The 27,250-nt window shown below is 30.4% G+C and overlaps 1 protein-coding gene across 6 annotated transcripts in view; it reads left to right on the forward strand.

The window, feature by feature from the left end:
- Nucleotides 1-27,250, forward strand: part of LOC129966121 (potassium voltage-gated channel protein Shaw-like) — a 468,708-nt gene that overhangs the window by 260,541 nt on the left and 180,917 nt on the right. For 5 of the 6 annotated variants that reach the window (XM_056080501.1, XM_056080499.1, XM_056080500.1 and 2 more), the window contains 2 exons: nt 732-3,579; nt 15,389-15,616. In XM_056080501.1, coding sequence (XP_055936476.1) covers nt 3,277-3,579; nt 15,389-15,616 — 531 coding nt within the window. In that variant the 5' untranslated portion in view covers nt 732-3,276. The remainder of the gene's footprint in view (nt 1-731; nt 3,580-15,388; nt 15,617-27,250) is intronic. The other variant, XM_056080505.1, reaches the window with a different exon arrangement.

A 27,250-nucleotide genomic window follows, 5' to 3' on the forward strand; every position in this document is an offset into this window, starting at 1 on the left:
TTTAATTTAAAAAAGGGCCTACTGACGTTTCTATTGATTGTTAATAAGTTGCTTTCCTCGTACGTTCGAAGATTGTTCACTGCGAAATTTTCTCTCCAAGAAGTGAAAAGAGCAAAAATGTCTTTTCTTCACTGAATTCCTATTAATTGAACGAATCCCATGTCTTCTCAGCTCTTATTTGGCAGTAAACGAAATGATAATTCATATCGAAAAAATAAGGGGAAAAAATCATGCATTTGAAAATTAAAAATATCGATAGTACCATGTTTTCTTTCCCTTAAATATGTCTTCATACCCATTTTTTCGTTTCTGTATCTATCTCCTACAATTCAACAAAGGTGCAAAACAGTCAGTATTGTTTTTTATTTTTATTATATTTCCTGTTTCATAATTTTAATTTTATTTTATTCTACTATTTCAATTTCTCTGACATTCAATGGGCAATGCTTTGTGAGCTCACTTAGTTTTAAATAATAACTAATAAAGCCTTTTGCCCTATCTTCATAATATTCGAAGTAATTCATGAATTTTAATTCATTAAATTCGCCTTATTTTAATGAGTATACAAATACTTTCCCTTCTTATTTCATTGTCATTATGAGCATATTTCATTCATTACAAATGATCTGGTCGCTTTTTTTTAGTTTCATTTTTCCTTATATGTTTAGTGTTTGATCTAGTGTCTTCTAGAATTTTTATGGAAAATTCATATGATTTCTTTTTATTTTCAGGTTTTATTGCTATTCATGGAGGAGAAGCTGCAGTATAAAAAAAATCATGTTGACGAAGGAAACCCTACAGTTTGGACGATTTTTAAAACGATTTTTTCAATTTGAATAAAAAAAATTTTGATCATCATTATCAAGAAAGATCTGCTCGATTTAAATGAGAGAAGGAAAAAATATTATTATGCTCAGAAGGAATTTCTAACTTCGTCGCTTCAGAACGTACGTGAAATTTAATTAATTTCTACCTGAAGATACATCGCAATTCTTTTTAGTTATCACCAAAGCCATGGAAAAAGTAGAAAGAATAATAATAAGTTCCATCAGAGATCTCATCATTTTTGACGATGTTTGAGATCAAGATAGAAATTAACTGAATTAGAGGCTATGAAGTGTTCATTTTTAATTTTTCAGCGCAAACATATTCTTCTGAAGTATTTATTTTACTTTTCTTAAAAAATTAAAACAGGCATTCATTTATAATTGCTTCTAAAAGCATAGTAATGAAAGGATTAGTCTTCGATAAGCTTACATTTTTCATATAGGGAATGTTAATATGCTCGAAGCATAGTGCAAAGCAATTCATTGTCAGCTTTATTGCATTTGTGACCATTTAGAAAAAAAATATATTACTTTTGAAAAATACTTCTATAGGCATTAGAAAAGCACTTATTATACCCCAAAACGCTATGAATCCGTCCTCAAAGGCGTCAAAACAAAACTATTTCTGAGCTTTATACTGTAATCAGCGCCCAAAGATCTCAAGTGTCTTCGCTTTCTGTATTCGAAAAAAAAAATGACCTGACATTTTAACCCTAGTCTAGGACAATTTCAAACAAATACTATTTTAACAAAGGTTTTTCATTACACACGATTTCTTTAAAGAGTAAATTAGCCTTAAAAAAGTTTTAGTTTTTCAAATTACATATTAATAAAAAATATATATCAGTGCATTCTCATCTTGATGAAGTGCTGTTGTGTCTACATATCGAAACGTCCTACTTAATTTTTAATACCTTGTCCATACTGAATAGAATCATTTGCAAAATGTAAGAATAAGGAAAGTAAGAATAATAGAATTCACTAATGCTGGAAATATAAAGTATTGAGCAGAAATTATTATTAGGAAGACGAGTAATAATATAGAAATAAATTATCAACCAAACTGTGAGCACAAAGTGTAGTTCTGAAACTTATTTTACATTCAGAAGGCACCAAATATAGAATTAAGAAGTATTTTTAAAGTATACCCATTTATAGAGAAGCATGGTCAATAATCACATAGCGAATGTAGATGGTATAAAGTATCAGAAAATATATTGATTTAGAGATTAAAACCACTATTCTGTTGAAATCAGATTACAAAAAGAAGCTTAAAAAATGTACGCTAAATTGTCTTTACTTTAAAATAATCAATCGTATGATCTATTCTTATGAAAAAGTCCATCTTCTTAGAAGGTATGCGGTTCAATAATCGCATAACTGAATCAGTACTTCTCGTATGAACAGACTGTAGATTATTGTGTTGAGCCAAGTTCTCTGACGTTAGGCAGTTTCCAGATTTCAATTGTGTTAAAAATGTAAAGTTTCACTGGAGAATATCAAAAATCTTAAGAAATGAAATAAAAGGTTGTTGGAAAAAAGTATAACATTTCTCAATGGTTCAAAAATTTCCCAAATTAGCAAAAAAAAATGAATAGAAAGTTTTATTGGAAGAATGGTCAATGGAGTTGATGCCATGTTTAGCTTATATTAGTCATGTCAGTACAGCATGATAAAACTTGGCAAACGCAACAAATATTGCTTCATCATTCAACTGAGTGCTGGTACAAGTTTATCCACAAAAGACCTCTAATAGTTCAAGAAACTGTTTTTTACTGAATATTATTCATAAAAAAAAGTTCTTAGTCAAGCCCAATAAACTTTGATCAGATAGCAAAGATTCACTAATATGGACTTCTAATTATTTCAGAAATTGCATTTCATACCAATTCCAGATTTCAAAAGTGCAGTTATATCGAATAAAATAACTTCTAATCTCAACCAGTAAAGTGACTTGAACTGCGATTGAATTGTAATTGTGCCGTATATTAAACTTGGTATTACTTGCCTCTTGCACCATAAAGAACAGAAATAGTTAAAACTGTAGATGATTTGATTTTTACTGGGAACAACTGTTGATAGTTACAATAAACTGTGCTTACAGATACAATTAAGGTAGAATAGGCTCTTACCCCTATATTGTTGATTTACAGGCAATTTTTCTTAAAATTTTACTTCCTTGCTGTAAATAAATTCTGGAAACATAATCGCTTGGATGAAATAGATCATTACAAGGAACTACCGTTTTCATAGTAATTAATTGACTGCCATGATCAAGTGTAAGCACAGGTAAACTTTGTTTGCACAATTTATTAAATACCAGTTCAAAATATTTTAGGTCTTTCGCCGTCAAACAACCTAATAAGAAGCTCCACTAGACAGAAAAAAAAAATGGATGGATCAGTTTGAATCCTCCGCAGGAAGGTTGTGGATATTCTCTTAAGGGACCATGTACCAGCCGAGTCGGACAGTCATCGATTGTGACAATCGCGTGGTTTTGAACATCGGTGGGATCCGCTTCGAGACTTACAAGGCCACCCTCAAGAAGATTCCTGCTACGCGACTGTCACGGCTGACTGAAGCCCTTGCCAACTACGATCCCGTTCTCAACGAATACTTTTTCGACCGCCACCCGGGTGTGTTCGCACAGATTCTCAATTACTATAGAACCGGGAAGCTCCACTATCCGACCAACGTGTGCGGACCGCTTTTCGAAGAGGAGCTCGAATTCTGGGGATTGGATGCAAATCAGGTATCTCATTTATGACTTTAATTTTTTACCGACTAATGATTTTAAATTTTGAAATCTTACCGATTTCCAAAAAATCGGTAAGATTTTGAACTTCTTTATAAGAATCTTCATTTTCAAAGAATTAATGCATTCTTCCAGAAAATAGGTTTTAAAATGGTGTGGGTTTATTCTGAAACGGAAATTTATTTATGCTAAAATAGATTCTTGCGATGAAAAAAGAAGTTCTTGTGGTGATCTATTCTTGTAATGAAAGTGAGTAATTAACCAATTCCATTAACAATTAGAATAATTTTTAATATACCAAGAACTATTCTGCTGTGATTTCAAATCGTGCAGTAATTTCAGGTGTTAAATATTAGTAAATCTGTTTGTCTGCTGTTTCCGTTTTAATCTCCAACTTTACTTAGTTTCGATGAAAAATAAATCATACATAAATTTCTTTAGTGATAAATGTTGGTTGGAGCAAAAGAGGAGGTTCACTACTTCTGAGTAACAGGAACATTTATTTATGGCTACAGACATAAACGCATACCACAAATTATGAAATAATCGCACTTCTTTCATATCTTTGATTCTATCCCGATTGTGCACAGAGATTATAAAGACGGTAGTCAAAAAGCTACGCAGTTACCAGAATTTAAGTCTTATTTTAAAGCATATATAATAGCAGCTTACAGAGGAAGAACAAATTATTTTAGTAGAATGAGAGATCCAATAATTTGGCCTCTCACCACTTATTTCAGAAATGCATTTATAATAAAATACTTCCTTTAACATTGTGCCTTAATTTTAGTACGAATGTGAGTAAATGATTAGTTACATGTAGATGTATATCCAAATAAGTGACTTATCTCAGGCTTTAATTGCATTTAAACTTCAAATAAATAATCAACAGACATCTCTTTAAAAACATATAAATCTCTTTTAGGTTTCTCAAGATTTTATGGCAATAATCCACAGAACAGAACGCCGTCTCATACCCCAATATCTGTGACCATTCCAGTCAATAAACGGTTTTTGGTGTACATGTCACGAGAATTTTTTTTTAAGTAACAAAATATTTACAGCAGAAAAAACGAAACAAAAATAACTATTTACAGAATTTACAAGCATATGATAAATGATATTAAGATGAAACAGTTTACAAAATTCTTCAACTTAGAAATACAATTTGTAATAATAACGTGCTGAGAGATAAAATGCGTGAAAATATACATATATTCTGTGTTCACTTATTTTTATGACATAATAGATGAGGATGCAGTCAGATGGAAAATAATTTGGTTAATGGGAACGAAGAGAAACTCTGTTTGATTGAAATGTATGATAGAAGACTACGGTACTTGTTTTTTCCCCTTAGTCTTTGTTGGTATGAGACTTGATGTTGAGAGCTAAGGAGGCAAGAACAAATTTATATTGAATTGTGAATTATACTGTGGATTTTTTGCCTGGAAAGAAAGTTGCTGGCGACTCTTTTCAGCCATTCATGTTCATGGCTTGGTGATGGTTTTTTCATATGTCAAGAGATTGTGAGGAGGCAATAATCCACAGCATCTTTATTGTTGAATTCATTTTGAAACAATTTTGCTCCAGTAATCCATTCCTTTAGCAAAAACAAACAAAAAAACTTTTTTTTTGTCGTTTAATCCTACTATTTTTTTTTTTCTTTTTTACAGGAGCTTTTACTTTCTTGGAAGAATCTAAGAAAGTGAAAGCCCTGTCAAATGCTTAACCCTAGCCCCTTTTTTTCCCCTTATATGATTTTTGCTGCTTGTTCTAACTTGCTGTAATTAACGCAAATAAATACTTTGCTCTCTTGTCTTTGATTTGAAGAATGGTTCAATCCATAACAGAGTTTTCAGTAATTAATGCATCATATTCTGGTTTCATTGCTTTTCTTGAAACAATTTTATTTGGTCCAGTTAGAACTTAACGTTCTGTCTTGTTTCAAAGCAGTCCAAAATAACTCAAACTATTTTTTATTTAAATTTCATTTTGAAGGTCAGAACTATTTCAGAATATTCACTTTTGGAATTATTTCCTCTTTGTAGGAATCCATAATGAAAGACGACTAATTTTCTTGCTTTTCTGCACGTCAAGGAAGACTTTTTAATTGTTTTAAAACGCCATGAATTCCATTGCAAAAGACAGTTAAGAAATAAAATGGATAAATGAATTCGTGATTCATTTCTTTCAGTTATTCAAATCATTTCTGATTTTTATCCATTTCTCCTGAATACTCTTACGAAATTTCTACTGTCATTTGAGATGATTTATAAATTTCTCTCTTACATATTTTTCTTCATCTTAACCAGGTTATTAGACAAAACCCAAAATGAAAGGTATCTGATTTCAAAAATTTAAATATAATGCTGAATTTGGTTAACGTGAGAGTGTTTACTATATACAAAAGTAAATACTATTCGCTGTTCAAAACTCAGTACGAGAGAGAAAAGGATCTTGACAGAATTATAATCGAATTCATAAAATAATGTATTATTTTATTTTACATAATTACATCTGAAAACACATTTTTCGTTGAGGCAAATGCATTCTTGTTGAATTAAAAGGGTTCCATTGATTATTATTTTTTTTTATATTTAATTATGAGTTTTATATTATATCATTTTTACATGTATTGGTATCGTTTTATATCGTTTTGACAACGTTTTATTGGTACACATTGTTTGAAAGTAAAGCTTTGATAATATTTTACTTCATTATGCTCCAAAAAAGAAATAAAATCTGACAATTTTTTTAAAATATCAAAATGCCATTGTACATATAATTTTATCTCCTCATAGTAATGTTGTTAAATAAAATCGAGCATAAAAAAGATCTTTAGTGCAAAAAAATTTCGATGCATCTAATTGATGCAGATAATAATAAATTCGGTGTTAAGGTATGGCGCTTTAAAATGTTTTGAAATGAATGTTAAAAGGATTCAGAATCATAAGGAAGATACAAAAAAAAAGAAACTGAAAAGTGCAATCATTAATTTTTTATATCTCTACTAATAATATATATTAATCATATTTTACAATTTTAAGCAGAAGTCATTCGCAAAAAAATAAGAAAAAATCAAATAGAAACGTAAAGTCTGATAAACGATAATATAAATTTTTATTTACATTCAAATATTGATTATCATTTTATTTTATTTGCTTAACTTAAATAAATTCAGGATGTCCATGATTCGTATAAGCATTAGGCTATACCATTCCAATACCCTGAGTGGTGTGTGTATGTGTGTGTGCGTGCGTGTGTGCGTGCGCGTGCGTGTGTGTGTATCTGTGTGTGCGTGTGTGTGTGTGTGTGTGTGTGTGTGTGTGTGTGTGTGTGTGTGTGTGTGTTGACGATTAACAAAACAGGAAAAAAAAATTCCAAATGTGAATTTTTTTTTGCCCTTAATTATATTTTAGAGAGTAAAAACCTGCACTAGAAGTAATTTTTTTAAAAAATTTTTAATAAGAAGCTTTAAGAAACGTTAAATAGTACTATAGTTTAACATCATGAGATGAAATAAAAAAAATTTAAAAAAATTCTTATGCACTTTAAAATAGGTAATTCGAAGTTGACGCGACTAAAATAAACATTGAAATTAAATAAAACAGAATCTTATTAATATTAAATAAGAAATTCAAAGCGTAAGAGAAAAATCTTTAAAAACGCAGGATTTGAATTCACAAAGCTCTATTATACATATTTCCATTTATTCACATTTGAGATTTTAAAATATCCTCTATAATTATTCAGATTCTTCAGCTCATGACATTCATTGTTATCTTCAACATAAGATTAAGATCATTTCATCATCCACAAAAGTAAAATTTACCACGATGCATATTTTCTCCAACTTTTCTTTTTCCTTGCAAATATTCATGAATTTAAGTAAAAAATATTCCAAATCATTTTTATATAGATTTATTATGCAACCATTTCTAAATTGAAAAGAAGATTACATTTGCACTGCGAATTCAGATAACTAATATTCCAAGTAAAATTATATATATATATATATATATATATATATATATATATATATATATATTAAAAAAATATTTATTATTATCATGTTGTTTATTTTTTGAAATTGTACATGATTTTAAAGTAAAGCTTTTTTAATAGAATTTTTAGATTCCATTCAAAGACAGCTTTCAACTTATTTCAAACATCATATGATATTGTGCAGCGTCTGACATGACATATTTCCGCAAGACGTATTGATAAAATTATGACTGCACGAATATTAGGATTATTTTTTTCTACTTTTTTATTTATTTTCAAAGGCGTACGGTGTGGTTGTTTCCTTCAGTTTTAATTGCATACACGCAATTGAGAGTCATCGAGTGTAGCGATTTAGTAATACCAATACGCAACAATAACAATATTAATTATGTAGCGTAATTAGTATTGTTCGTTTGTTAAAATAGCTTCAATTTGCAGTTTCTAGTATCGTAGTTATCTTTAGTTAACTTCTTGATTGCTTTTAGTTCAGTCTCTCGAATTACAGCTTGAAAATCCTGAAAAAAAAATAAGTGTATGGGTCGTTCTTTGTCGTGTTAATACCTTCTATTTCTGGTCATTACCTTCGTTATTCAGGTTTCAATACTTCTGAATCCAAAACCTATATTTGTTTAGCATACCGATTACTACAAACCCCTTCGCATACAATGACGATTCTGACTCGCGCATCGAATAAGTGAATTTTCAGTTTTAAATCCTTAATTAAGTGGCAGTGTTAAGTAATTTAAAATGCAAAAATTACTTAAGAACGAATCATGTTTTTCAAATGCCCTTATATTATTCCAGAAAATAATAATAACTATCCCAAATAGTATATATCGTTTAGTAGGAAGTTAAGTAAATTCTCACATCAAAGAATTAATAACAAATAAACATTTACATGAGCAACACGCACTAAAATATACGGGAAATTATTAAAGACATAAGAAGCAATGCACTGTAGGCACAATAAGGATGCAATCAAAGTTGAAAGACAAAAAGTGGCGCAGATAGCAGATTGAGATCTTACATCTTATTTCAATGCGTGAGCAATGACATTTGACTGAGGGGGAAAAGATACTTTTGTAAAAGTAGAAAAAAAATGAATGCTGGTATTCAACGATAAATAATAAGGAGAACAGCATTATGATTTCAATCTATGGAAATACATGAAACAAGAAAATATGAAATACTAAAGTAAAAAGAAATAATTTAGAGTGAACAATCAAGGGCTTCCTTCTCATATACGAAGTATAGAGAAAGTATTGCTAAAAAATATTTTTTGACGGATCTGGACTTTTCGATTTCTTTGAGTTTGAAAAACACATATTTGGGAAATGCCTATGACAAAAATGACTCTTTGTCATAGGCAAAATTTAGAATAGGCAAAAAAATATGCAAAAAAAAAAAAAAAAATTTTTTTAATCTAGAAAGACAGTTGAAATATGGTCTTTACACCAAATTTTGACCATAATCCGGTTTGAGGAAGTCTTCCTGGCCGGTTACTTAAATGTAAGTAATAAATATAAAAATATGAACGAAAAGTTTTCGGGAAAAACAATTTTAATTATCAGTATTAAGAAAAATAAACAAAGAAGAAAGATGGGGCTTTAATTTTTTTTTCTTCAGAAATAAAAATGTTTTATATCTAATGCATAAAAGAAAGCTTTAAAAAGAGCCGATTTAGGGAAATCGAAATAAAATCTATAAGAAAAGGGCAATCTTTGATTGTTCTTTTACTGAGAAATAATTTTTTGGCTCCTTACTGTCTTCCATCCCTTCTGTTTCTGGTTTCGATAGAATGACATGAAAAACTGCACATCATAAGCACGGCAGCCCATCGAGAACATATGCGTAGCTGATCTCAAATTATCCTTCATCCCTGAATTTCAACTATGCGCATGAAAGAATCCGAATCGGGACAATGGAGTGATTTAGGGTGATTCTGTCTTCAGAGAGTTATTCAAAAAAACCTTGTAGCCAGTTTTGTCTTCGCTGCCAAATATTAAATCAAATTAATGAGAAATTATTCGACTGAATAATTTTTAATTAATTTCCTCTCTCCCAAAATGACATAAACACCTATAAACTATTATACATATAATTTTTATAATAAAAAAGATGCATTCAAACGCCTTTTCTGCTTTGATTTATTTATTTGGATTACGTATATCTGCTTCCTAACTGTCGTATAAAGTTCTTCGTAATTGATTATTATGTTTTTCTTATACAGTTTTTGAAGACGAGGTAGGATCTTCAATAGCAAAAAAGAAAAAAGAGACGCCACCCTGTTCTCTAACCACTCCACGAATTCATTCCGCGATCTGTTCAATTACAGCCCATTTCCGTGACGGTTGCACGAAAATCCGGGAACATCTAAGATTCCCATTCAAGACCCAGAATAGAATTTGCTCTTTCTTCTAAAAATTCCTCCATTCTCAGAAAGAAAGGAAACCAGACACAAAGAGAGAATCAGCGGAAAGAAACACGTTCTTAGAAAACCCTGTCCATTGTTTCCTTTGTAAAAACACAAGATGTGGCTGTCTGATTGCCACAATTTGTTAAGTTCAGTGTCCAAGATGCACTGCGTATTCAGGATTGATATTTGATATAAAAGGCAGTCAGAGATGTTGCAAAAAAGTCCTTAAATAAAATCTACTAATGTGTTTGCTGTATTAAACGCACTATTTCTTTCAGTACATTCAGAAGATAAAAACCAGTTTAAACAATGTTCTGGCTTGCATAGAAAATACTTGCAATCCACATCAAATACTGAATATAATTTTGTTCAAGGCTGAATTTAATTTTTACTTTTGAAAATAAATACGTCTCACAGAAGGATGTCAAGAATACGTGGAAAAGAAGACGCCGTGTAAGTAAGCATGTTCTCTCACTTTCTTGGTGAGTTTAATAATGTCATGGGATCGAATCAATGATGGAAGGATACAGTCCATGATATTGTGGATCACAGAAGCGATCCATGATGTCATGGATCCATTGTAGGATATCTCCTATGATCGCTCTTCTGAATTCAAAATCAGTTCTGTACTCTCGCTATTGCAACTGCAGTATTTGAGATATCCAAGATGGCTAAGTAAGGCGAGGTAATTGAATTATAATTACGAAATACAACATTAATTAATTTTGGTGTCGGTTATAAAGCCCAATTAAAAGAGTTTATGCAGTCTGTTAGCAGAGTTTTAGCTCCATGAGTATGTGGGCGTCGTTGCATAGAGGGATCTACATTGGCCTATTGCACGTTAAAAGTTGATGTCTATATAAACAATTATAAACATTTGATTATGTTATATTGTCAGTATTGATTTCCAGTCACTATGAACAATGCTTTTCATAGCAATGCAAATATGATATCAGGCCAAAAGAAAAGGCAATTTGATAACTTTTTCGGTGCTCATTCTAGTCAGGGTTCAGTGTTTGATTTCTGAACCGCGTGAGCTAGGCTTATGCTTTTAGTTGAAAAAGTTATTGATTCAATCAATAAATGCAACTCGTAAAAGTTACGAAATCTAAATTTTTGTTTTATTTCCTGGCTCTATGAATTTAATAAATGAAACTCTCTACACATTAACTTTTTTTAACAAAAGCAAATATATATTTCCCTCCTCATCCTTTAAAATTGACTAACTTATGAAATACTGAATTTCACTACTTTAAATGATTTTATGAACTGGATTCCGCAATCTCGAGATGATATGCAAACTTAAATATGCATGAAAGAATTATTAGTACTAGATGTTTTGGATTATCAACATTAAGAGGTAATAATATTGCTTCTATAGAGCTTTTGGTATTCTTTTGCTTAGGAAAAATTCAATATATCATGCTTTTTAGACATTTTATTTAACACTTTATGTAGCATTATTTTGGGCTGTCTATAAAGTGTTTTGTAGATTTTATTATGATAAGCAAATCTTGTAAAGAAGAAAAAAGGAAAACAGAAATAGTAAACATCAAAATTTTTCAAGGAAATTAGTACTGACAAATATATTTGCAAATAATTTTCTTTATCCAAATTAGAAATGGTAAGCACGCTTACTACATTAGGATTTAAAAAGTTCCAGTTCACTAAAAGGAACATTTATTATTTGATAGTAGGCAAATAGAAAAAAAAATACTGAAAAGGTTTTAGCAGTAAACAATGGAATTTCTAAGAATCAAAATTGATATTTAATTTAAACTAATTTCTAACTTTATTTGACATTTAATGACATAAACACTTTACAAAATAAACTGTAGTTACCTAATCTAATTTTATTAACAACATCTTATCCATTTTTTTTAAACAAGCTTGTGCCTCAGTTAATTTCAGATGTGGAAAAATTTTTAATAAAGTGATTTATTCATATTACCTAGGACTAGGGCAAAAACTTTTCCCAGAAGAGAGGCAGCTGCGTTTGAAAATTCATTGGGTGGCCTGGTGGAAAGGTCTCGGCTACGGTACCGGACAGATTCAGATTGACCCGATTCCACCGAAAAACCGTCGTGTAAACGGGTCTGGTGCACATTAAATCCATCCGGACCAAACGTCCTCCCTTTGGTTTGGTGCGGTGTGGAGAGGGAGGTGCCAGCTCAGGTATCGTCCTCCTTATCTGACCACCGTTCAAAATGACGAGGTCCATCCCTAAATAGCATAGCGGTGCTTCAAAATGGGACGTAATTCATCTTTCTTGAAGTGAAATTTAGTCGACGATTGAATGTCAATTATTTGAAATAAAGCATTTTTGTCATTTAGAATGCTTCTTAAGGTATTGAAATGGTTTTTGTCCTAAATATGACAATGAATCGGAGGACTATAAAAATATTAGAGTTTGCATTATCTTTAGTATTATAATACATAGACTCAAACAATATAAAACGTGGTTCTATACTTCATTTAAATCATTTTTTTCGACTAGAAATATACGTCTATCTCTAAACATTTAGAAAATATTTTTAGACCACGATGAGAGTGATAAACTATATAGATGTAAAAAAAATATTTTATTTGAATTATGTCTGACCCTATGTAATTTTTTTACTATGCTCCAAAGGTCGGTCAGATCTCATCGAAAACTTTAATGATACGCACAACTCATTCCAGCATTCCATAGTTCCCGCACTTAACTTCCTTCAGCCTATTCATGAGAGTATTATTATCAACGTATATTTTGAAACTCAAGTGGCATTAAGTGGAATGAGACGCATCGCTGGTAGACAATGGTGTGTAATGAGATGGCTGAGTCTATAGGCATTAGTGAGTTGCATAGATTCGAACAGTGATTAGGGAGGAGAAATCTTCTCTAATTAGTTATCGTAACTTTAAATTAAACTAATGAGGCGATACATTATTATGTCGTACAACTGTTATGGTAGAAACTGGCGAGAGCATTTTAAGTATTTGATAACTATGTCTTATCTGTCAATAATTTTTGATGAAGTAGCACTTATTTATATAATGCTTATCAATGAACAGATTTCAAATTCAAAGGTCAGTTCCTTGATATCATTATTTCCTGTTGTATTTATTGAAGTTTTAATTTTAATGTTGACGATCAAAATTATAAGGAGGCGTTCATTATGCATTGCATTCCTATTAGCACAAGAAATTGTGCGATATCTCCATGATATTATTCGATATGTTGAATACTGGCCAATATGCCAAAGATAACGTAACAATGTTATTGAACATTTTATACTAATATGGATATGATATGCATATATCAATAATTCCTGTTTTCAGTGCTTTTGCGCAGATTGAAACGATATATATTTTCACAGAGCTGTTACCGATAATGGGGTCTAAATACAAACCCCCCCCCCTCTTTCTCCGATATATTTGTTTTCCTTAATTACATTAGAAAATAATTCTTTTCGGCTCAAATCACTCCTTTTTTAGTAAAATTCCAATAACTGAAAATAAATTGAGAGATTCTTCAAATTTTAAACTTTTCATTATTACTGATTAATTATTTTTAATTAATTAAAATTATTCTGTCATATTTATATAATATAATCCTTTACACCTCATCAAACCCTTTCTTGACCAAACTAAAAGTAATGATACTTAAAAAATTTTAAGCTGGCAATATCAAACGTCCCGAAAATTGCTTAAAACTCAGGCTTATCTATGGGTATATCAGGTGCATCATTTTTCTCCCTTATTCTGTCCTATCACCACATTTAAAAGTAGAAATCTCATAAAAGTCAGACGTGAAGCAAATATTATTACAAGTGGGCAGAAATCTTTTTGTTCGTTCGCATTTAAACCATTCTTTTTAGACAAATTATCCTTCCAAAAAAAAAAACAATGGGAATGTTCATTTCTCAGTTTTTCTCTTGTATACTAGCTGGTCCCTAAAATTGTACGAATTATTTGACGATAGATTAGGCAAATAAAAAACAATCATTTTTAAAATAGAACTTGAATTCACAAACGTCATGGCAGCTATTCTTTGCAATTGAATTAAGTAAAAAAAGAATGCATCAGAAAAACGTGCAACATCGATTGAATGTAAATTCACAATCTAACAACATAATTGTCTGAATAATGATGTTACAAGTTATACATAACAAAATGATACAATGCTAAGTAGGATGAAGTATAAATAACAAACCTTTGGAGTAGAGGTAACTATTCTCAGGATTTGTCAACCTTCTGACACCATCCTTTTATGCAATTTTCATATTGTTTTATATGCAGTTTCTTATTGTTAAGTTCCATTAAGTTATTGTTAAGATCTGGTGTTGCACACTTTATTTGTTATATCCTTTTCTTTTTCTTAATTTAATTATGCCACCATGGAACACCTCAGATATGGAGATGAGAAGCTTCCCTCATTTTTCTCCTCACCACCCTGCTGTGTACAGAAATGATGTGGAGCCAGCTATCCCCTACCAATGATTGGACATGCCTTCTACGGGAGATCTTGTATAGTGGCCAGTGTAAGGCCCTTAGGACTCAACCTTTGTTCTTGCCAATGATGTCGTGACGTCCTGTCATTCAGATCTACGCTTTCGGATGTGTCGGATAGCTGTTCATAGTTACTTAATTCAATTGTAAAAATATCATTTGAATGGTCTTCTTGGTATTTGCAACTCCATGCTATATTGCGAAAAAAAACTGTTTTTACATGCCTTATCTGCCCATTGTCACGTGATTTTAGAGTTAGTCTGTACAACGACTCATTGTTTTCCTCCTAATAAAGAGGGGGTTTTTTAAATAAAATTCAAATATTCTCACAAAAAAGATTTTGTCTAGATGAAATCTTTATTAAGCCCGGTGGCGTAGTGGTAGCGCTTGACGCAACAAACGCACAGGTCCGATGTTCGATCGTCGGGATGGGCAAGATCGACTCAACCTTTCATCCCTTCAGTGGGTCGATAAATTGAGGACCCAGCATGCTTAGGAACTAAACACTGGCAGTTCCGCGTTAGGCTGACCACCTAACCGGGACATATGCCCTGCACCCCAGGGTCCTCTGTCAAGAAAGCAGATATGGGCACTATAGGTCTTGACCCTCGTGGGCTGTCGGGCCACTGAGCTTAGTTTTAGAGATCTTTATTATCCTATGACTTATTATTTAAACTGTTTATTTTCATTTATGTAAGATATGTAGTTACGTTTGATTTAATAATTTTATTTAGTCCATCTTCATTTAGTTGCACTAAGTCTTTTACATACGTATTAATTTTTGAACTAAGTACACCCAACTAATTTATCACTTGCCGGTCTTGAAGTGCCTTACCTCAGAAGTGGCATTTAAAAATTTCCTTGAAGTCTAACCAGATTTTTACTGTTCCACAGGTGGAGCCTTGTTGCTGGATGACTTACACAGTTCATCGAGATACACAGTCCACGTTGGCCATATTAGATAATTTAGATTTGGATGCCGAGAAACCGAGTGACGAAGAACTGGCTAGGAAGTTTGGTGTGGAGGAACAGTATCTCGCCGGAAAAATGACCTGTTGGCAAAGGATAAAGCCTAGAATATGGCTGTTGTTTGACGAACCGGCCTCTTCAATTGCGGCAAAAGTAAGTTTTCGATTTCTTATCCCATGCAAGAACAACTCAAGAGGGCAAGATGTAGGGAGATGATGTGATTGAGAGATAAAGAAGGACTTGATGGAGTTAAATAAGTTTCCTATTTAGTTGAGAGTTTCATTAATGCTGAAGATTGCAAATGAATGTTTATAACAAAATTTGTTGTAATAAATCATTGCTTTAAATTCTACAGCTTGTTTATTAAGAATATCTAGCAGGGCATAACTATACTATATGTTCTATCTCTAAGTTCATTTTTCTGTTCCTTGTGTTGTCCATTCCTATAGCTAATTTTGTCGACCAGATTGTTGTTCAAGAGCATGTTTTAAACTGGATTATCATGATAAATTGCATTTTATAATCAATTTAAATGGGAAAACAGAACTCCATGCTTTATTCAATTGCAGTAGAATACACCCAGAAAAGAGAAAAAAATGAATAATAAGAGTTTCGCTATACATACACTACAGTGTTTCCAGTATAAGTAAATCATCATTAGTATACAGAAATAGAAGCATTATATTTGCTTTCAAATGAAAAGTTTTTGTATGATGTTTCAAAAATTTAGGATTAGGACTTTTTCCTTAAATTAGAATGTATTAGATTAGTGCAGTGGGATTCAGGAAATATTCTATTTGAAACAAATACGATGATTTATGATTTCAAACGTCCTAACTAAATTGTATTTTAAGAAAAGAAATACCAACATCATAAATATTTCGATTCCTATGACATAAAAAAATTGAAAGAAGTATTTCTTCTGGTGCTTCCCAATATCATAAAAAAATATAGTATTTTTTTTGTTCATTTTTAATTTGTGTCAATGTTTCTTGTTTACACGATATACATTCAGAACTTGGGCCCCAGTGTATTTAATATACCCCATTCTTTGCAATAATATTTATAAAATAATTTTTATAAAAGCTCTGACTATAAAATATCTACTCCTTTTAAGTATTCATTTTTTAAGAAAATTAAAAATGAATATATTTTATCTTCGATTGAAATTTCGTCAGTATAAAATTTTCATAAGTAATTTTTTCATCTGAATTTTATAATAAAATAAACTTGATAACGATATGATAAAATCTTGTCGATTCACAACTTATAATAATTTTAGATTCAAGTATTACCTAATTATCTGAAATATTCCCAATTTGTTAATCATAATAACTGTTTCGCAAAACTATTTGATTTGTTTTATTAATAAACCTTCATATATAATACCTCTTTATGACAATATAATTGCTTTACGGCATACCGAACCTCTAAAATATATTCATAATAAAACGCGTTCGAGGATCCTATATGTATATTTAATTAAACTTATAATCGACGAACAATACTAAATATTAAATCTGTAGGTGGATTGCTTCTAATTTGTTATTTGAATTGTTTCTCCATTAAATTTAACGTCGAACACACTGCAAGCATTCTGGCATTTTCCTCTTCCCCACCCAAGCACCGTAGCATTCTCCAAACAATACAACAATTATACATAGAAACCTTATCAAAACCTTCTGTAGTACCACAGACTAACCTAAACTTCCTCACCAACAATAAATTCTGCCAACAAATAGCCAATTTGTCTTCTGAGGAAGACGTTTCAATTCCCCTGGGGTGCCGAACAGAGTCCAATATTCTCTGGGTCAATTAAATCGAAATCGCCAATGGCACTAAATCATTTTGTGAGAACTTGGGTCCAAGAGAGACTGGCTCACGTTTTGCCTGCGTTACATGTAAAGGTTTGTCATCCTTATTCTAGGAATGTTGCCCTGGGACAATTTAGTTACAAATTTACAGATGCGATTTTAATGAAAGAAAGCGATGTATTAAAATACACGTATGGAATTTCTGGAACTATATAAGCTGCATGAGATGAGATGAAATTTAAACATACTATGAATCATATCAAAAATAAGCTTTCAGTAGTTATTTTAATGGCTTTTTATCTACACTCTTTCGAATGCTACACAATACTGAATACTTGGTCTGCCCCATGATAACCCACCAACCCAAAAGGGTGTAATACCTTGAAGGTCGTCGGAGGAAAATAACCATTATTAATTTATTGAACATCACCAGAATATGGGCAGTAAATAAGAGTATATATTGTAGTTCATTTTACTTAAAACAAATGACTTAAATTAAATTTAATAGTAAGCAGGAATCAAGAGATTCAATTAAAACTCATATAAAAAAAGTAGAAAATACATAAAAATAAAATCACAATACCCAAAGGTCCTAGAATATAGTACACGCAATAGGGAACAATAATTTATAAATATTTAAAATCAATCAATTGAAAGAAATACAAGGTAAGAATACAAAGGAAACGAACAAATAATTTAAAATCCCAAATGTAGCAAAGACAGAAAAAAAAACCATCACTAGAAAGGTTAATCAAGAGCATAAGCAGAAACATACAAAATTTTTAACAACTGTAATCCTGTACAAAAATAAAGTAATCACAACTAGATGCCGTGTCAGAATCAAGACCAAAAACAACGCAGAGAACAGACCTATCACCGCATTATCTTCTGAATTCCCTCAGAAATATCTTAACGAGATTTCTCAAATCTTCACCATCTTCCTCAGCAAAGCTCCGTTCCTGAGTACATTAAGAAACCAGTGAGGTTTGGATTCGCGTATAAGTGATAAGAATTGCTGAACGTACGTTCAAATTCAAAAGCGAAGTTGCCATCCTCACCCCACACCACCGCAGATGCAGGATGAATTATTTATAATACGAAATGATGCAAATAAAGAGGGTAAGGACCGTACCCAGACACACACAAAAAATAATGTATTCATTTTTGTGTTAATAGAGTAGAAACTACTGGAATATATCCTCTATTTCCAACATCTTTGTTTGAGCCACTCCAGTATCGTTGCTTTTTATCCAAAATACACTTTTTCAATTATGTTTTTAAGTGTGAATAAAGGGTTGGAATAGCAATTAATTCATCTTAAGTTGTTGCAGATTCGGTCCAATGGGCAGCCAACTCGTAACCCGAGATACCGGCATGTTTTTTCACCCAGGACCCTCCCTTACGCCTTAAACATGCTTAGTTAAAAATCATAAATGAATTTCGAATCACACTTATATTTCTTTAAAATAAATACACAACTGATACTTTATAAACAGAAGTGGATAAATATAACTGAATTGCGATTCCCCACATGATTTCCAGTAAAAGAGATTAAAAGCAAATTTGTGAATTGCCTAAGCGAAATTCTAGTAAGCAAGGTACATTATTTCAGATTCATAAATTTTTGTTGTTAGATAATTGAAAACAATTTTTCTTCTATATTTCAATGGCAGTTTTATACAATTATGTCATATGTCCAATACTTCTTGGATATCCAAGTATTTGTATCAAGCACGTGAAACTCCTGGCTCAAAATTCAAACCATAGGGACTTCGTCGATCGAGTAGCAAGTAACGAAAAATCTCACTCACTTTGCTTTTGAAATTGGATTTTTTTTTTCGCTCTATGGTACAAGAGCCAAATATCCCCATGATGAGTCAAATATGCGATCAGTAAAAGATCACTTTAATCTTATATAGCACTTTTTAAAAAAAAATAGAGGTTGATTTTAACATGGCTATGTTTGTGGTCATATACACATACGAAAGGGACTCTATGCAGCCCTTTCACAAACAAATCCGTTGATTACCAAATTGATCGTCCGCTCATTAACTAAGCAAAAATTTTTTAACAAACTTTTAATTAATCATTCCATAGACTTGATAAAGCAAGCATGAACTTTCGATGTCAGTAAGATAACCGATGTTGTTGTTAAGAGAAAATGAGAGGATGGCTCGTAATTCATTATTTTAAGGAAAAAAATAGATGACTTTAGGGCAGTTCGATATTTTCCCATTTGATTTGTTTTAGAAAATTTATTAATTATAGAAAACTAGTATAGCATTAGGAAAAAAAAATATTTATGTCAGTAATAGATCTTTCAGTCGAAGTTCCAAATTTATATTTTAATCCATTTTGTAAGTGCCTACGTGCGAGAAAAATTATATCGATTTTATAATTGCTTCAATGAAGTAAAAGTGTATATTTGATCATAATGATCCACAATGATTTTCTACAAGCTCTTTTCTTAGCTCGTTGTGTTTTATTTACGCATTTCTAAATATCTTACAAGTTCTCTTTCACACATATAAGTTGTGGAATATCATTATGACAGATTGCAGCATGAGATAGAAAAAAATGCCTATAGTTTGTAAAAAGCGTAAACTCTTTTCAACATTATAAGTCCATTAATGCCGTCAATAGTATAATAATTTCATGTCTATAAAAATTTGTATCGAGAATCAACACAATTATAAGATTAGAAATTTTTAATATAAACCAAATTTTTCAGAACCTGAAAAAATAACACAGTTTTTAAAAAATATAATCAAACCACAAAATGATGATGTTTGATTTTCAAAATAGATGGCACGAAATTTTTATTCATCATAAATAGTGTTTGAAATTTTTTGCTCCTTTTAGTTTCCTGATCTAAATTAATTTTCTTATTATATTTATTTCGTCTGTTTCATTTAATGCATTTGCTTTAGTAAGAATATTTTTTTAAATTAATAAATGCTCTTATTTAAAAATTTGCTTTCGTCTATGCGGTCCTTTTTGTATACGACATACACAAAAGGAAAGTTTTGTAATTCTCAAAATTCGCCATCGAAATAATATTAAGTTTTAGAGATTCCTTTCCCTTACCTATTCTGAAAATCTCGGTCTTTTGGAACTACATCTGCATGCCTGACAGAGTTTGAATAATTCAAACATATTTACAATGTCACGAATAAAAACAAATCAGAGCTATTTGTACTTACAAGAGTCTGTAAAATATCATTTGATTGAAATATAATAATATAAGGATTGAAATCTCTACCTTCATTCAAATATTTGAAACTTATAAATAAATAGTGTAATAAAAAATATTATATAAAATGTTCTTGTAACTTTCACAACAAATTGGCTTTGTTAATTTAACACATTATAGATTAACTTATTGAACTAAAATGATGTGTCTCCAGTTTGTCTTGAATTTTCTTGAGCTGGCTGGCGATGACGAGCTGCACTCATGAAAAATTATTGAGAATTCATTTTTTTATGAAAAAAAACACACACACCTAAGTTTCAATATCAATCCCTTGTCTTAAAAATAAGAAAGTTTTAATATCTGTTTGAATAGTGCTGATTGAAATAAATTGTAGTTGAAGGGATTACAAAACAACACTGAACAGATGGTACAACAAAAATCCCTCTGACGTAATTTTAATAATGAAGGTTTTTTTTCTTGGGTTCTGAATGTTTATTAAATTGTTCTCTGATATAATTTTTAAAATTGTGTCGTATTATTCACCATTCCTTTCAGAGCGTTCTCTCAAACGAATCGTTTGATTTTCAGATTGGATGTTTGCATACGAACTTTTAACTCATTTGTCCAAAATATGAATAAAATAAGCATTAATATTTAAAGTCAATAAGACATTTGATGTTCAAAAGGCAATCAGAAAAGGTAATACATTATTTTATAATCTTACGAAAGAAAAAGGAAATTCTATTTAGGGAGCTATTCCCTATTTGATGCTTTTAAGACAAGACACTGAATGACCGAGAGCAGACACAAGTCAGTGCAAAATTTAATGATGCTAAAAGATGAGTCATTCCTTCCAATGTTTTATGTTTATTTTAAGGCTGAGAATTTATTTTTTAAATGGATACAGGTAATTACATTTATCGATATTCATTTCATCCACTGTTTTAATGACATTTATACCCATTTCGAATAGGTTGATACTCAATGTTATATTGATAGCGCACTAGGGATTTGAAGACTTGAGAAAGTAAAACTGGTAAATTTTCATTGATGTGTTTTTCGCATCGCTTAATTTAATTTCTTTTAGTTTTTACATTATGTCTTTTCACTTTCTCGTATATGAAGTGTAGAGAAATCGTAAACGAACTCGAGATTTTGACGAATCTCCACGTTTCAGACCTCGCCGAGTTCGAAAAAAAAAAATCCTAAAAAATGTCTGTCTTGACAAGGATAACTTTACTTAAATACTTTGAACTAGATGAATAAAATTTGGTACATGGGTTTTACATAAATTTGTATAAAATTTTCAGCAAAATCTGTGAAAAGAAGTCTGTTTGTCCGGCTGCTTGATTATAAGTTAGCATGGTAATATCAAACCGAAGATAGCATCACAGATAAAATTTGGTTCACAACTATTGTGTAGATACACATATCAAATTTAGGTCCAAATACAGCATGTCGGAAACAAATACAGCAACTCAAATACGTAATGACTTAAATATATTCAATCTGGTATGGTATTTTGGGATTATAAGTGTAATTTTGTATCAAATTTTGGTTTCAGACAATTGGGAAAAATGCGTCTAAGATACAAATTTGATTTTCGGATACTATTTACCGCTTTCCAGAGATGAATCGCCAAAACATTCGCCAATTATCACACGATAGATTCAGTAAAAAGGCTGAATTCACCGAAAAGGTTAATATTTCGTAATTGCTGTGCTACTGCCATTCAAAACATTCTCTGAGATAACACCTATCTTAGAGTGCATGCTGAAATGTTTGGGGAGAGACCACTTCCGTTGGTTTAATGAAATTCTTCTTTTCCTTTTTTAATAGTTCAATATTGCTTCTGGCTCGGATAAGTATTCGGGTTTTTTCCCCCCCTTTGATCGGTGATATTTCTACTTGCGGTTTATAGGAAGAACAACTGCGTGATTTCTATTGTTTTTGATTATATAAATTTAATTTTTGTTTCGATATTATTATTTTTAGTTTTTTTTAATAGTCCTTTATCTTTATCCGATTTCTTTTTCCAGCTGACTCGAGAATCATTGCTTTCGTTAGTATTAGTATAAACAGTGTAATAAAACTTCACTGACAATTCCGGAATTTAAAATATAGTACCATAATTTTACTAAATATATTTATTCCATTATTCTTTACTCTATAAAAATTAAAGTTTGGCATATTGAATATTGTACTCCAGCAAACTTTGAAAGTATGTATTATAATATAGTCTTTTTTTTTTAGAATTTTCGCTTAGTAAAATTTGCTTTTGATAATTCAAGCTCGTTAAGTGAAATTCTGGAACACGTTTACTAAGCTATACATTATGAATGAATACCGGATAGTAATGCTTTCTCTTCTTACTAAAGAAAAACTTCACTAAATACAAACAACGGTCATAGCAGAGTAGGATATTGTAAACATTACTACATAACCATAAAACGTGTAATTATCAATGCGCAGTTACATTTGCTATCGCAGCTGCATCCAGTCGAAACCTTCCGAATGGTCAAATTTAGAGACAGGAAAAGGTAAAACAATTACTATAAGATATTATTAAAAATATAGGAATAAAAATAAAAAGTGAGCAATGAAACAACAGAAAATAATTCCAGAAAATATAAAAGTTAATAAGATATAGAAAATAATCGGAATAATCCTTTAAACTTGTTTTTGGGTGAAAATGCTATTTCAATTTTGTAAAGTAATAATACAGAAGAAGTTTTGTAATTCAAAATAAAATGATGATAATAAATCACCATTTTGGCATTGGATATCCACACACATCGTGATTGAGGAGATGTTAAAATAATAGAATAAACGAATTCTTTCTACGGAATTTCATCCTTTAGATGAATTTATGCAATTATTTTGGACAATTTAATCTTAGATGAAATCATTGCATGATTTATAGAATGAAAAGAAGATCCTTATATTAAATTTAAAATTCTATTTGGCTCAAAATGTCATCTCTTCCGATTCCATTTATCACTGCCAGCATAACTTAAAGGCTTAGATCTAATTTCTTTGAGAATTTCCTCAGGTCTGTGAAAGGATGCATTATCAGGTATTATTCATTTAAAATTAAAGAATGCTGAAACGTTTTTCTTGGATTCATTCAATTCGTAATAATATTATATGAATTCTTTACGTGATAATATAACTTTTAATATAAATTTTTCAATTATTTTTTAAGTAATGTCATTTGTTGAAAGAAATCTCTCATCTATTTTTGCATGGATTCAACTCAATTATTCATTCAGATATAATACATTTATTAATGATAAGGAAATTATTAAGTTTCAAATATTGCTTGCATGGTTAATCTTTAAGAATTTTGAAAGCAATAACATGTTGATTAGATATCCTGTAAATTTTAGAAGGGCATTTTCACTTTTATAAGACGGTGATCTTTTATGATATAGGGTATTTCCATTAATGTGTAAGCTCAATCAAGGTTAAAAAAGAAAAATATGACTATTTTTTATTTTACTAAGTAGACAGTTTTTGAAAAAAAAAGTTAGTAGTATTAATATGAGTACATGAATTTTTAAAAATAATTAATCAATTTTTGATGCGATTTACTAAGCACTTAATAATTTAAGTGCTTTAAAATGTTATTCTGAAATGATATTTGTATTTTAAAATCAAGTTGGAAATGCAAGATAAACGCATTGAACTCTTTATTTTGTAGGTAAAATATGTTTCCTCTCATTTCCATTTCACAAATTCCACATCTAAACATACTGTTTAATATGAATTATTTATTTTTAAAAGGAAAAGGATAAATCAGGTATCGGTCATCATTGATTAGATAATTCGTTTGAATTTTGACTAAGAAAAATGTTTCGTAAGTGATCATTGAAAAACATGAAGCTTACAAAATTAGAAAGAGTCTATGCCTAAAGATAATTCGTTCATTTGGTTTTATTGTTCCTTTTAAAAAAATAACATTGTTTATAAGCTGGCATACAATTTAAAATTTGCGGTGAGCGTGATGATAAAAATTGCTCAACCACTGGCGGCGGAAAGACGCGTCGAGATGTTTTTATCACAGAACAGCCAATGATGTGCTTGCTACACACATCAGAAGGCAGTTTTCAAAGAAGTGAAAATGAACTTCGCCATCCGTCGGATAAAATTGCTTAGCGGAACAAATTTTACGGTTTTAGGTCGAATTTTAATTAATTTAGAAGCAATAAATCTTTTACCGATTTCTAAGAGGCATCGGATACTTTGGTCTCACCGCGAGTAACAGTGGATTGTTTAAACAAGCGAGCCTGTGAATCTTCTGTCACCGTAAATGATTAAAAAGCTTTACTAAGGCTACTAAAGTGTCACGTAATTACATTTTAGGTGTATATGCTGCTTTGAAAAGGGTGTCCAAAACTTTAACTAGATTTATAAGTAGTTTTAAAAATCTAAATTTTCCGCAATAATTCGGAGCATATTATCACAAAAAAATTATTATAACGTCACTTTAAAATAAAATAAAAAAATCTTTTCATTTATTCAAATTTTATTTCCGCATATATTTTTTTCCAATTTAAAAAAATGGAAAGTGATTAAATAATGCTTAAAACAATTATTTTCATTGTTTTTGGCAATGGCTTTATACTTAGGTGAATTGTGGTGATATTAAATACAATGTTTGTGTGCTGGTAAGAAATAATTTGGAAATGAAATGAAAATACTAGAAATAAAATAAAGGAATTATGTTTAAGTAACTCTTTGATGTTTAAAACTAGAGATTCTAATCTGCTCTTTCTTTTCTTAATTGTTGTTAATGTTTAATTTTATAACACCTAGACAAAATTCCTTTTGAATATACTTCAGCTATTTTTTTTGTGAAAATTGAAAACAGAACAATTTCAATATTTATATATGCTGGCTGTTCATTAAATTCTTTGTTTCATTAATTTAAACTGAAATAAAACTACTAAAACAACGAAGAATACACCAGGAAGAAATAAACATTAAATATCCCAAATAATAATTAAATATTTTAACATGTTCCTTTGCAGGCGATCAATGAAACATCTAATCGGCTGATTAGCCAAATTCTCATTATTTTCTGGATCATAGCCATCTTTTTAGTTTTCTTTCAGGCCTGGAGAAATAATTAGAACAATTGAGAGCTTCATTATCGTCTGGTTTCATCGAATTCAGAGAAAAGATTTGAATATTCTTCCAATCATAGAACTGCGAGTATTTTGGAGTTGCAAATTGCGTTCCGATATAGCCAGGAGCTATTCTAGTCTTGGAGGGATCGAGAATCATAAGAATTGTCTCTCAGAGAATAGGGTATAGTTTTACCGCAAGCCAAATTCTTTCCAGAAAATCTACTGGAACTTTAACAGGTTGAAATCTCAATCTTCCATCCACCTGCTATTCACTGAATGCATAAATTTGTTGTTAAAATTATCTCAAGCGAAGCGGATTATAATATTTTGAGTGCTAATTTTTGTTGAAGTATTCAGCGGAGTATTTTTAAATATATATTTAACTTATCCTTCAATTTTTGCATGTTTGTAAGATGGAATTTTGAAATTAATTTTCATTCGCATATCCATGCCTTAAAGGTTTGTAATTTTGTACAATTATGTATTTTCAATGGCAATACACTGTTCCAATATTTTCTAAATTTAGTAATCATTTAATAATTAATTCTTGTTAGATGTAATGTCACCTGTCAATAAATTAAAAAAATAATTCATCTCAATATTAAATTGTATAAACTACATCATTTTAAAAATTCTTCTGTGAAGAATACATTTATAAAAGGGTTTTTAAAACATTCTAATTAAATTTATTAATCTTTTTTCCTCTATCATGTTTTAATTGGTTATAACACAGTAATTTATGCAATGTTAGTTATTGCTCATGAATATCTTTGTTTAGTTCTGTTGGGAAGAAAAACGCATCTCAACATAAAATCTGTAAAAAAAGATTTGAATCAATATTTCTGTTTTCACATAAAGGTCATTGCCACATTCTTATAATTTGTATTCATTTTTCATTATTCTCTTGTTTTCAGAATTTGTACATTATTTTCATAAATATAATTTTGTGGTTAATTGTCTTTATACTTGTATTCCATACAAATATTATATTTTCATTCATGTGTCAAATAGTATATATATATATATATATTTCTTTTTACAAATACTTACATCAAATAGATGTGAACCATATATTAATTAGTTTAGCTCATTTCTATAAATATCGCACTTAGAAGTTCTACGAGGGTTATTTTAGAGCAAAGCTCGTCATTTTAATAACGGCTAGATTACTAGGACAGTTCTTAATGCCATAAAGCCTAATATTAGTTCAAGCGGGGTGAATATTACAATAGATGGTATTCAAATTTTCCAAAAATTGTGGATCTGCCTTAAATTTTGAATTCTTTTTCAAAGAAAAGTATTATTTATTAAATATTTCTTTGTAAATATAAAAAGGAGGCCATTCTGATATGCTCTATTACCGATTCAAATTGAATGAAAATATTCTGTTAAATCCAAATGATTGCATTCACTAATTACCTGAGTGTCACTTAAGTCCAAGGAATGTGTTACATGAAAATTTCGTAAATTAGCATGCGCGTTGCCACTCCATCCATCAAAATATTGAATACATATGAAGAATAAAAATAGCTAAAGATGGAAGTTTCAAAAAAAGTCAAGGATTATTTTTCTCACTTACAAGTTTCAGGTGGACGATGCTGCATAAAATGGTAATCGTTAAAAGATTCTTCCACGTGATCTGGCGCAC

Source organism: Argiope bruennichi, chromosome 4 (assembly GCF_947563725.1).
Source record: "Argiope bruennichi chromosome 4, qqArgBrue1.1, whole genome shotgun sequence".
NCBI classification, from domain to species: domain Eukaryota; kingdom Metazoa; phylum Arthropoda; class Arachnida; order Araneae; family Araneidae; genus Argiope; species Argiope bruennichi.